General features: G+C 40.2%; 1 protein-coding gene across 1 annotated transcript in view; it reads right to left on the bottom strand.

Moving 5' to 3' along the window:
* TPH2 (tryptophan hydroxylase 2) overlaps positions 1–13,371 on the bottom strand; it is a 43,102-nt gene that overhangs the window by 27,769 nt on the left and 1,962 nt on the right. Inside the window, exons 2-7 of the mRNA XM_026052789.1 lie at positions 12,681–12,830; positions 10,878–11,061; positions 10,672–10,772; positions 7,346–7,413; positions 3,368–3,564; positions 2,594–2,729 (exon numbers count right to left, since the gene is read on the bottom strand). Of these exons, the coding sequence (XP_025908574.1) occupies positions 2,594–2,729; positions 3,368–3,564; positions 7,346–7,413; positions 10,672–10,772; positions 10,878–11,061; positions 12,681–12,830 (836 nt within the window). The remainder of the gene's footprint in view (positions 1–2,593; positions 2,730–3,367; positions 3,565–7,345; positions 7,414–10,671; positions 10,773–10,877; positions 11,062–12,680; positions 12,831–13,371) is intronic.

Here is a 13,371-nt window from a genome sequence, read left to right on the forward strand (position 1 = left end):
AAAAAAAAAAAATTACTATTTTGAATGCGTAGCTATAAAGCAGTGAGTTTGAAACACAATGCAAATGAAAACCCTTGCAGAGAGAATCAGGAAGCAGCAATGGGGATTGTCATAGGAGTCTCTTAGATTTCCCTGCCAGYCTGGTCCTTTACAGATAGTCTAAACAATGTAATTCTTTTGCTTAGCTACCAGACTTGATTCTTTTCTTTTGTTTTATTCAGAAAATAATTAAGTTCCTTAACACACGCTGCTCAAAGAAAATAAGATTTTGGTAATGCACTTCTCACAGCAAAAGATTTTTCTTGGAGTAAATTAGAGCAGAGGAAATCTATATAGTTGTGTGAATGTAGTAGCAACATAATGAAACCCAGGAAGAAACGTTTTTAAATGCATAAAGTAGTGATAGAGATGTAGCAAAGTGAACTCCCTAATCACATCCAGCTCTATAGTCTGGGTATTAAGTCTGATGGAAAGTGCATTGAAGTCAGTGGGAGTCTTTCTGTCAGGTTTATATCACTGAAATGCAACGTTCCCARTTGCAGGGGCTGCAGCAAACCACGTTACGTGGCCATCTACCACCTGGAGACCCCAGGGCACCACAGCTGCTCCCCAGCATGAAGAAACGTCCCCACTGCAGGCAGTGGAAGCTTTGCCACCGACTGCCACAAAGCCAGGGCTTCACTCTGCATTTCTGTTAATGSTCACTATATAGGCAGTATATTAGGAAAAATTACACATAATTTAAAAGGGCTTTTAAAAAAATTCCTTGGGCGTTCATTGCAGTTAGCGTATATTATTTCATTTACATAATTTCTGAACAAGTCAGTCTGTAGRAAGAGAGCAACATTATTAGGGAATGACAATATAATTCCTACATCAGTCCTATTTAGAGCTGTTGAGACCATAACCCGGATTTAAGTTCAGTACAAATAGGGAACAAGAATCTTCCTTCCATTTCAACTCCTATGGTGATTTGTAATACACCATAACCAGAAAAGTTTATTAATAAAGTTGCAGCTACTATTAAACAATAGCTATGATGTGCTGAGCGTAAGCAGCACCCTGAAAAATAGACAGCAAACACACAGAGCACCAAACCACACAACATTAGCACACACACAGAGCCTATTGCTTCCTGGAACAGGTTCCCTGCTTTGTTTCCATTTGTGTTAGGTACCTAAATCCCTGATCAATTGATGGATATATATTGTTAGTTAAGTTAATAAATGTCACCTTCTCTCTGCTGAGCATTAGCAGGTGTTGTAAGCTGAGATACTGGCTTCCCACTWGAGATGAAACCATTAGTGCAAAGCCTGGTGCTTCCTAAGTATAGTTTTTTTACCTGAAATACCTAGAGGTCTCTAGAYAGACTAGAAGAGGTCCAACACGCCATTTCCAATCCCTTTTTACAGGGATTTCTACATTTTAGCAATTTTGCCTTACAGTTGCTGAGATTAAACTTTTATTCCAGCGATGAGAGAAGTGAGGGAATTACTTGAGTGACTGTCACCAGCTTCCCAAATGAAACACGCAGCACAAAGCCAGCCTCCCAATCTTTTACTGAGCAAAGACYTTGCCTGCCTGCACGCTGCAGAAAAACACAGATGCAACAGCACCACCTGGAGCCTCCTGCTAGAATTGTATCTTAAAGCCTGAGCGGAAACAGCTTAACACACAGTTCTACCAATCCTTTCGTACCCAAAAATGTAGTTGCATATCTACAATAGTCTGTCCATGAAATCATGGGCAGGCATATGTCCAAATGCTTACAGGACTGGAGCTGAAAATATAYGTATATACATGTATGCATATATGTATACGTATGTGTTTATATTTGTACACATATAAAAGGCATAAAGCCTTTCTATAAATATTAGTCAAGGAAAAAAAAACAAAAAAAAAACACAAAAAAAAACCACCAAAATTGTACTAGCTGACTCTGCAACAGTTAGTATTTCGTGCTAATGGCTTGATGCCTGACTCACTGCATAAAGCCCCTTCCTGTGGGTTTGCRGGATCAGTAGCTGCCTTTGGCAGAAGCTCCCTGTGCTCCCTGCCCGTCGGGTAAATGCCATTCCCACACGCAGAGCGCGCTGCACGTAACACAAGGCAAAAGACAAAACTGCTTAGATGTTTTTCCACTCTTCATCAAGAGTCCAAACACTTCATCCAAAACTTGAAATGCTCTGTTTTGGAAAAGCTACAATGCAGCCCCATGAAAACCATAGCTAAATCACCCATTTTGTTCTAACATCCTCTTTGCACAAGACACCAAGACCTTCTCACTTGCTTGTGCTGTATCATGTGAAACAAAGTTGAGGTGGGGAATGTAGCCCAAAAGAGAGAAATGAGGACTTCAATATAACAATCATTTAAGCATAAAGCCCAAGAAAATGCTTTTAGATTAAACTGTGGCCCAAAGCGAAGGGTTTTATCACTGACTTCAGTGTAGCTTGATTTGCACCTCCGTGGGAAGGCCTCTCCTCCGTCTTAGCAAATGCAATTTGGTGTTTTACAAAGCCAGTCAGCAGAGGACTGGACTATAGCTAGTCCTAYAGCTATTTTTAGTGCCATAGCTGACAGAGGAACTTACGGTTCTGGTGTGTAGAGAGGATCTGAGCCGTGTCGTACATACTGAGTACAGTGAAAAACTCTATATGCTAATCCAGCTAAAAAATCTCTGGGAGACAGGTATCCAGCAACTGGTCTCACTGTGAAACCAGACCTTTCTGAAATGAAGGAGATAAAGAGCAGATTATGACCATCAGAAGTACCTCTACATCCARTCCTGAGGACAAGTAACGATCTGTACTTAATTGCTCCATCAGAAGCATGACACCAAAAAACATTGGCTGAAGGTCAACCGTATGTAACTTACACCTACTATGTACAAGAAYTGTTTTGCATGGCTAATGTATGTTCAATAAAACAGTTTGAAGTAATCAAAAGTCTGTTTTAATAGCTTTATAAAATAATTAACTTTATCTAGAGAAGATAAGAGTGTACATAAGTGATGCTCTCAAATCAAAGTATCTGGCTTTCTTGTCGGGTACCAAACAGGAGAGACGTTTCCAAACCAGAAGATGATTTCTGTAAAAACACCACAAGCTAACAGAAGAGGATTAAGCCAAATATGTCACAARTTTTACAGATAAAATACTGTCTTGTGACAGTAAAATAACATATCTGAGATACTCATTTAAATACTTAACAAAACATTCCTTTGTCAGATTAGCCCCAATAGAAAATTATTTCAAACTCAGTGACTTTGAAAAGGACATTTCTCTCCCAAATTCATTCTTCACTTACTTGTGGAAAAGATATTTTCATTAAACCATATCTCTACTGATGAAGCAAAATGTCTTACCTTTAAGAAAAACGGAAACATCTTCCAGCTGAGGCACATTATCTTCTCTATATCCACAGTACTTAGTCAGCAGAGGAAAGTTTTTTAAATATTCACGACACGCRTGGGTGGGATAGAGTTTACTGAGTTCCCTAAAAACCACACCCCATGTTTTAATTTCCTCAGCTGTATACTCCACTCTGGGAATGGGTTGACCACTGTAAGAAAAATATAAAATAATACAAAAACATGTCAGAGCACAAGCAAGACTCTAGACTGACCTTAGATGGCAAAATATCTATAATAAGTGTTACTTAAGAATTTAAAATTTAAAAAATTAAGATTTTTAAAAATTTAAATTTTTAAAAGTTAAGATTTTTTCTACTTTTTTAAATGATCTCTATATTGTACAATAACAATTATTTCTTTATAATTTATTTCTTATTAAAAAGCAAAATTATTTTGTTAATTTTTTTATCTATCACAGTAGAAGATGGGCTTCTCATACCATACAGTGTTGTTATATCAGAGTCACCACTGGTGCGTTGTACATAAGTCATTCAAGATTTGAACACAGGTTCATAACCCCAGATTTACATCACGAGGAAGCTCATCTCACAGCCAACAGCCTCTCCTATACAACTGTAAGCCTCTGGATCCATCCATCTTTTCTTTTTTCCCTTCTCCACAATTCCTCCCCCTTACACAGACKCATAGGAACTGCAAAGCAGGTGTCTTCCAAGATGCCTCCTTGCCTGCTAATCTGTCTCTGACATCTCAGATTTGCTCCAAGTGGTTGCAGTTAATTTAAGATGACTGTGTGAAAGTGGGAAGGGACCCTGCCAATTTGCACTGCTTTGTGTTTAACTGCATGGGCTCTCCTGTGCCATGCCCAGAAGCCATCAATGCACCCAATGAATAAGCCCTAGAAACTTATAATCTTCCTCTAGATTTAATGTTCACAACCTGTTGTATGTAACCTGCCTTCTCCTCCGGAATCCTTCTCCTGTCCYAGACCCAACCAAGCACAGATCAACACAAGTGTTAAGGATGTAAAAAGAATGAGCTCTCAAGTCACACAATTGCATGTGCATGTGAGAAGAGCCTTTGCCCAATCTCAGCATTTCCCCCCTTGTCTTTATTGAAAACCAACTATTTAACCCCCCTGCCTTTCACTATATCAAAGTACTTTGATCCACATTTTTTTCCTCATTTTGTGGCTCAATAAGTAGACTCTTCAGTCCAACCTAACCTGATTTTTATTTCCCCTTATTAAAACAGGGTCTTTCCATTTTGCCACAGTCACAAGTTATCAAGGCACATTATAAATTCTCTCTATAAACCTTGTATTTCTCCTCCTGCTTTAATCTTCACCACACTTTTGCAATCCCTAATCAGTCTCAAAGGCCTAATTAGCAAGATTAACACATTTTCACTAACTTCAAGATAGAAATTAAGCAAAGCAGGGAGGAACATTTATTTTTGGTCCACTTCTTTCATACAGCTGATTCTCAGTGCTGTGCTTTACGAGCATCTCTTTCCCTTTAACGGCAAATCCCTGATTCTCCAGCCTCACTTCTCCCTGTATTTCTCTCTCCCTCCCTCTCCCCGCTGGGGAGGCCTCTCTATGTTCAACCAAAGCAGAAYGTCTGCTGCTACCCAACAACAGGAATTCATTAGGGAAACACCAATCGGGGACTTTTCCACTCAGCATCTTTTGACAGAGCTAATTCTTTATAGGCAAATCTCCTCATTATTCTTTAAAAGAGCTGAGGGTTTTGTTTGTTTGTTTGTTTAAACACACTGGAAAATGGAAAGGTTAAGCGCATCAGATCTCAGTTAATGACTAGGTAGGTCGCTGGCCGAGGATGTGAGACACAGAGATACAAGAGGCTGCTCTGAATTTGCTCTCCAAGGCAGCAGTCCTTATGACACAGCATCCTCAGCTACCCTGGGGGAAGCACTCTCAGCATCCCCTGCCAAAGCTTGCTCTTTTTTCATATAAATAAGTGAAGAGTCATTAGACCAGAGAAGACTCTGACAAGACCACACGGTACTGTCAGGACATCCAAATTTATTCCGAATTCACCATCATGGCCAGCAGAAACAGCAAAAGCACCGGCTCCTCCATGAGCTAAATTACATTTACGGTCACAATGCAGAGTTTATCTTTCTGCCCCCCAGCCTTCCTCAGCCCACATATTAGTTTCATCATAAATATCAGCAAAGCAGAACCACATAACCTTTACAAAGGCGTTTTGAGTTTCGTCCTGCTAAGATAGGCCTTTTATGAAGGAAAAAAAAAAATGCTGTCTTTTATATTTTGTTAAACAACGTAGGTAGAAATCTCAAGAGAAGAATGAAAAAATCTGAAAAGCATGGTATAGATTGAAAAGAACATGACATTAATATGTTCTTTCCCTTGAAAATGAGGTCTTTGGCCTGTTACAAATAAAACTAAGAGTATGACTGGAGTTAATTGAATGCTTATGTGACAAGAAAATTACAACACAGTGGGTATTTGTATGTAGGGCAGAAAGTTTCCTAACCTCCAGGGATGGTAACAAACAGGAAATACTGGCTTGATCTGGAAAGATAAAATTCAGCGAGAAAAAATGTGCACTGTATCCGTGTTCACACATCAGCACAATAACTACAGAAAAAAATCCACTCACCAAATTATGATAAGTTTAAAACTGTATTGGCCAAATTAACAAAAGGCTTTCTGCAGTATACAGTGTATGAAGAAAATGAAAAGAAAAATAATAATGTCCTTCTCTAGTGAGTTTGTCTAACTACAGTTCTCCTAGTTTCAGATCAAACCCTGGCATCCTATGAGTTCTTTCCTAAACTCAGAGATACTCTCCTCATTAAAGAGCAAACAAAAATCAAAGTAGACTTTCAGGCTTCAGTCTGAAAGTTGAGGCTCAAAGTCTACTGGCTCTGTGGGAACTACCAAAGTGGGGGAAAAAAGCACAAATATATATTGAAATATGTCATGGGGACAGCTACTTCTCCCAGGCCTTTTGGAATTAAAAGAAAAATTTCTAACCACAATTGCACCGTGATACTAACTCAGGGATTTTTCACAAAACACCACATATAAAAAATACCCAGAGTTTCCACACTCTTTCAGGGTGCCCATCACACCCTAGCGCCAAAGAAATTCCTTTAGTCACAGACCATTTTGAGGTTAGGAATGTATGGATCATGTACTCACTTCAGTAATCAGAGCTCATCCTAGTAATAAAACTAGGAGCAAAAATTCCTTTGTCGAGGACTCAAATGCTGTTCCTTACCTCSTGTGGCCTGTACAGCAGGACATTTTCCTCCCTTTTCCCTCGTTTCTCTGCACTGTGTGTGTTACATATGCAGGATCCTGTTGCTCCTACCCCAAGGAGCTCGCCCTTAGTCAACAGGTAGTTTCTGGGACTCTGAACATCCCCAGGACTCRTGTCCTGGTCTGACTTTGGCAGGAATGGGATTCACTTAAAAACCAAGCTTGTCTGAACAGTAGGGGACACATGATGCACTCTATGTACAACACTTTTCCTGGGCACCGTTCCAGATAAATATGTTCCTGTTCACATTCTTGTCACAAGGGGCACAATTTTGTTTCGACTAGCAATTCGGTGTTCTGTGACCAGACTCTAGCCCAGTAGGGACACTGGATATTTCCCTACACGATATGACTCTGTGGTACACCAGTTTGCCATGAAGACACCACACTTTGCATTTGCAAAACAGCTTCTTAAGCTTAAGTAGCTATGAAGCATAAACGTTTAAAAGCTTTACTTACCTTTCTAATTCTTTACTTGCCTGTATTTGCTCTGAGTTTGTAACAGGATTGCAAGCATTAAGTTTGTCAAGTACCCTACGCTAAATCTGTTGAAGTTTACAGGCTCACTTTCTCAACTGCAAAACTTTTTCCTACAGAATTAAGCACAGTGTGAATTCTAACTAGTCAGCAGCACAGGGGAAAATTATAATAGTACTTACTATTTATAGCTCATGGCAACATCCACAAAGTATTTTCTTCTCTGTCGATAGACGTTGTCTTTGAATCCCTTAAGCAAGAGAAGAGATTAATTTATAATAAAGACAGACAATTAGCTGTAAGAACTGAAAAATAAATCATTAAAGTGTTTATTTAGTGCCTAATTATATTCTATTCTGATTAACGTCATCTACTGGACTGTAAGAGAAGATACATTAGAGCTTTTTTCCACCACGGCAGTAATTTCAGGGCAGGCTGGTGCACAGGTTCAGGCAATCATCCAAAGTGCTGAAAATTAGCATTTTTTTTTTCTTGCCATTCATCTCACTCAAATTTTCCTTGACCTGGATGGAGACCTACACACAGCCACAAAGCAAAATAATTGACTTAATCCTTATGCCCCTTTCATCACTAGGACACTCAAGTGCCCCAAGTTCAGAAACAAAGCCAAGATGCTGCTTGGGCAGCTGCCACCTTAGCTAACACCTCAGGGGCTGAGTGGTGGCTCAAGCTTCTGGCAGGAAATATTCACATTACTCCAGTTGCTGGGACAGAGGCAGGGCTCTACCCCATGGGCTCCAGCAGGCTCATACTCTTTGCATATGAAGTCCAAAGGACCTATACCACAACATGTGCACAAACACCAGTCACTTGCAGCCCTGTCAGCTCTTCAGAGGTCTCTCTGAATAGAGATCTCCCAAAGATCTCTAAAACAAGATCTCTTCTAGATCTATAAAAGATTTAGACGCTTCAGGTTTGGGCTGCAAAAGAGCTGTCTATTTTCAAGAAAGGACTGCTGACCTCCTGAAAAGGSTAAATGGCTAAGTAAGTTCCATACAATAGCATTTAAGCTTCCCTTAGCCACAAATAGGAAGTAAAAGACGTTTTCCCCTTATTGCTCACATGCACAAATACAAACCACTGAAGGGAATGAAAAGATAAYGTCTTCCAATTGAAAAGGTTTGCATGAACTTGAGGAAATTCTGAGAGGTGGTGGAGCTGCCCTGTAACAGAGGCTGTGCTGCTGGGGCAGACCAAATGAGAACACAGAAAGGCTGCAGAAAGCCTCCAAACCTCCCCTCTCAGCCAGGGAGAGCAGAGGCCTTATCGCATCCTTCAAGTACTAGAGGTCCTTTCTCCCTCCTTGGCATCCACCTGGCTACGGGCTTGCTCTCCATACCTATAACGAGATCAGCTGCTGGTCAATGACAAGCTACAATGAAAGCTGCCTACACGTAAAAGCTTTTTGGCAAATAAGTTACTGAAATGTTTGGAAGTCTCCTAGTCTGCTTAATACCTTTTGACATAAGCAGTGAATGACTCAGCCGCAGACCACTCACTAGACCAAAAGGCATGAGGGACAGCACAGGAGATTTAAAAGTCTGTCGTATGTAATGAAACTGAGCCTGGAACCATTAACCAGCACAGAGAGTGTCAGGTGCTGCTAGGCTGGTTCTACAATAAGATAAGTCTTTGGCCCTCTGGCATCTACATGCAATCCCTAAGGGACAGGGCAGGCACCAGAGCTGGGCTCTGCGAGGCCAACTGCAGTTTTTATAGTTTTTCCCCATCTTCAATACCTAGTATGCAGCATAGGATAACAAATGGTGTGTAAATTACGTTTATAAGAGTTCCCCCAAGTGTAAAATATATATTCACATAATGCAAATCTCTTTTTTCATTGTCTATAAAACAGAAAGCAGATTTTCGGCAGCGCATTCAAGTATTTAATGAAGGCACCAGCGCAGAACATAAAGCAGTATCAAATCGCCCATCGCAATCATCAACTCAAGGCTACAATGAGTTGCCATTAAGACTGAAATGCCACTCTTTGAACCAAATWACTGATAATGGTTGAAGGTAATCAGCAGTTTTCCATTCTGAGAAACTGYTAGGTAAATCCCAGTTTGTCATCAAGAAGCACACGTCAGGAATGAGGATGCAGGCACGTGCTCCCCTCAGCAAGGGAGGCCACGGCGTGAGAAGGGCTGGCACGGGCTATAGGTGGCTGGGAAGCAAGAAGAGCACCCAGGGGCCCGAGATGGCAGAGGGGTGTCAGCAGGGACAGGGAAGGGGGGCTCCCACGGGACATCACGAGGGCCAGCATAAGCTGTCACGTTGCCCACGTGGGCACGGTGAGCGGCTGCTCGGGCCACAGCAGCTCCCAAAGCTTGACTGCCATTTCTGCACTGCCCAGAGGGGACTAAGGCAAGGCCAGCAGGAGCACTGGCCTCTCCTCAGCCAGGGCAACCCCAAGAAAGAGGCTGTACAGGCCCTGCCATACCGGGGTACAGCACAGACACACCACCACACTGTCCCTCATGCTGCAGTGATCTCTCYGGAGTCAGCTACCATTTCTTCAGGGCCATTTTCCACTGTGTTGGACAAAATATTACTATTAATTAAAAAAAGAGGAGACTGACACCTAACGCTTCATTCAAATCTTTTTCTACTACAAAACAGATACGTATAGTCAGGAATATTAGTTCTAATATTAATATTAGTTCATTGCTTACTACTTGCTCCTGGAAGTTTCCTTCCAGAACCCAACTTCCTTTACTTTGGAATAGGAACGAAAGTTCCATCAGTAACTTTCGGCCGTGGGGTCCAAAAGTGGAACCTTCAATTTGCAAGAAGCAAACATGTTCTAACACAAATTCCTGAAGTCATCTACCACCTAAAGACTCAAAGGTTAAGCATTAACAGAGACAAACAAAGAGAAAGAAAGAAAAAAAAAAAAGAAGAAAAGAGGATCTCTTATCACCTTCTGCATTGAGGACATGGACACTAGTGCAACACTACTGCAGTATATGGCTCGTGTGAAACGCAGACCTGCTTCCTGGTGCTGGTGTCAGAAAACTTGGCAAGACACCTTGCCAAGTGCTGCATAAATGCAGAATCAGGAACCTGTAAGCACTGTTTTGTTTTCTAATCATCTCCAGAGTGTTGAGAAAGTCTTCCTTCCTTCTTTTTTCTCTGACACCTATACTGATATCTAATATTCTCTCTGCTTGTGACAGAACCGAAGGTCACACTGATCCAAATTCTTTGGAGTCTGAAAGGATCAACCAGCTAATTAAAAACAAATAAGTGAAAGCAAGTACAGATGGGAATCCAGTTGCTGAACTGCAATTTTAGCAGAAGACCTCTTCTTTCATATGCCATAACAGAAAATGTATATATAAATCACTGAAAACATTAAAGAATTTACAAGTTTGCACCTTCTGAAAACCATATACTCAAAAAATCAGTAGTGAAGAGACTTCTTATTTGACTAACTAAATAAACAAAGCATATTATCTACAATACAGTTTCACGTCACACTTACGGGGTGATCTGCATCCAGCTCAGATCCATACATCAAAACTCTCTGTGAGCATTTGTCTAACTCAGCTATCTTCCGGGGGAACCAGGGGACRCAGTCGAGATCTGCAGAAGACAGAATGTGAGTTCAATGTGAGGGCTGGTGTCACCGAGACACCTGTGCAAAACCTTTGGCAGTGTCTAAATGGAGTGATGTAAAAGCAGCCTTGCCTTCCTCGTCAGTCCAGATGTTTTCTGGTGGGTTGAGGGACACGATGTTGGTCTGAAACTTGAGCAGCTGGATTAGTTCATTAAATTCTTTCTTACTGCAGTCACAGTCCACAAAAATTTCGACCTCTGAGCTCCTTCGCTTGGATTTTCGTGATTCAATATGAACCATACTCACATGCTTCTCCTGTGGAGAGAGGCAACAAGGGCTGCAATACGGGCGCCGCATCTGGAACACCAACACAGGTGGCATGTTCCTCAGGAAAGACCTCCCCAGTTACTAAAAGTTTTTACTAAAAAGTACTTGCATATATACCCGCTCACTTAATTAGCATTAATAGATTTAAAGACAAAAAAAAAAAGTACACTGAATTAAAAATAACTTTTGCCATTAAATAAATGTAATACTATTAACTGATGATTTAAATTTATTTATGAAGGCAAAAGACAATGTAACATTCCAATCACTAGAAAGAAAAGAACTGCTTTGCTATAAACATAAAATGTAATTTTATTAGGCAATGTGCATGATCATAATGCTAATTTAACTGAATTGTAATGTGTTCAAGTAAATAGACACTATTTGAAATGCAATACTTCAGTATCTTTTGCCAACACTTGCATAAGAAAATGTTTTTGTGAGGATAATTATATTTCAGTTCAGGTCTGAATAACCACAAGTGATAACAGAAATAAAATGAATATCTGCTTCAATTTATTATCATTACCCCTTAAGAACTAGGGTACACAAAGGTGTACTTGGATATGAAAATAGTTTTTATCACAAAAACTTTCCTGCAGGGTCTCTCTCCCATCAGAGCTATCGGTCTCCAAAGAGTGTCATACAAGAGACAGCCATAGTGTGTTAAAACTAACTAACTAACTAACAGCTAGTTATGCTTAACTAGTCCTGCAAGTTTATCTTGTTTCAAATAGGAGACTGGACTAGATGACTGCTTTCTACCAACACTTTTATTGATTGATTTTACCTTTTTTTCTCCTCCAGCCACAAACTCCATTACTTTTGATGACTTTTCTCTCCACCTGCTCAACAGTGCAAATAAAGTCTTTTTGACTTCCCAAAAGGGGAGAAGCCWGTGCTTGTATTTTCACTTGCCTGATATATCTCGTTCCAGTTGAAAGTTCCCTCTGGTACAACCAACTAMCACTCTCATTTTACACCCCAGGTAATTTATGCAGTATCTAATTCTTCAGTGGCCACCTCCACAGTCGATGTAGGAGGTAAATATCCTTAGCTAACCTGCCCTCATAACCAAGTCAAAGAAGGAAAAACCTCAACTTCGTACATGCTGTTTGTAAAATAGCAGATTCAAATGAGAGCAAGCAGAATTATTTTGGTAGAAGTTCTACTAAAGAACTTYAGTACTTTACATATTTAGATATTTAGAACTTTAGTAATAGTTCTACTATTAAGTAGAATAGGATGACCTATTCCTGGCATTTTGAGCATCTGACTTTGATATTCTCTATTTTCCTCTGAAAATGCGTCTTCATTATATGGTCAAACAGGGAATTCCAGCTCTAATTCAAACTGCTGAGAATCACTCTTTGGAAATCTCAAGTCACTGGTATGAACATGAGCACTGCTGTCAAAGGCGATTCCAGGAAACTCTTCCCGAGCCCCAAAAGCTCTGCTGAATGGTCCACTAGATTTGGAGCTACACCCTACAAAAGTGAACAAGAACTCCATTCCTCCCATCAAGGTCCAATAATTTAGAGCTGCAAGCAACCTTATCTTGAATATCCTCCCTCAATCTACGTAGCATAGTCATTTGTAGGGTTTACCTGGAAGAGCCGGAGAGCTTTCACCAACCCACCAACTTCGTTCTTCAAGGAAAACACCACGGCTGTCTTTCCACCTTCAGAAGATTCACTTTTCCCATTTCCCTTATTCCCTTTCTTTTCCTCATTTTTCCCAGAACTTGATCTGTTTAGCTATAGATAGATAGAGAAGAACATTATTTCCAATGCAAATGGGCACTTCTCAAATTCAATCACTTCACACAAAGCAATTTTTGTCAGAAAGTGGCTGAACCGAAATCATTCCGACTTAAACAGGTAGTTCATTTACTTCAGACTAATATCAAAGGTCGAATGCAGCTGGTCAAGATGACTGCACCAGAGATCAACCCACTAAAAAATAAACGGAAATATATATGAAGGAATGGGATAGCATCAYCTTAATAATGTCTATGTGTTTGTATTATTAGTGATAAGCTTGGATTGAATAGAAATGTCCTGAATTATTGCAAAACCACTAACTGAAGTGGTACAATACTCATTTGTACTGGCCAATTTACAGTGATTTAAATTGCTCTGTATTTTTGAATTATCTATAAAACATAAACTTTATGTTCATTATTATACTGCAGTTAATGTTGCCATGTAGTGCCCTTTTTCCTGGGGAAATAAAGCCTTTAAATTGAAATTAAAGCTGAGACTTCATCTTATGTAAGAGGTGAGCTGGCTGATTAAC

The sequence above is a fragment of the Nothoprocta perdicaria genome, unplaced genomic scaffold (assembly GCF_003342845.1).
Source record: "Nothoprocta perdicaria isolate Ctin4 unplaced genomic scaffold, notPer1 scaffold_91, whole genome shotgun sequence".
NCBI lineage: Eukaryota > Metazoa > Chordata > Aves > Tinamiformes > Tinamidae > Nothoprocta > Nothoprocta perdicaria.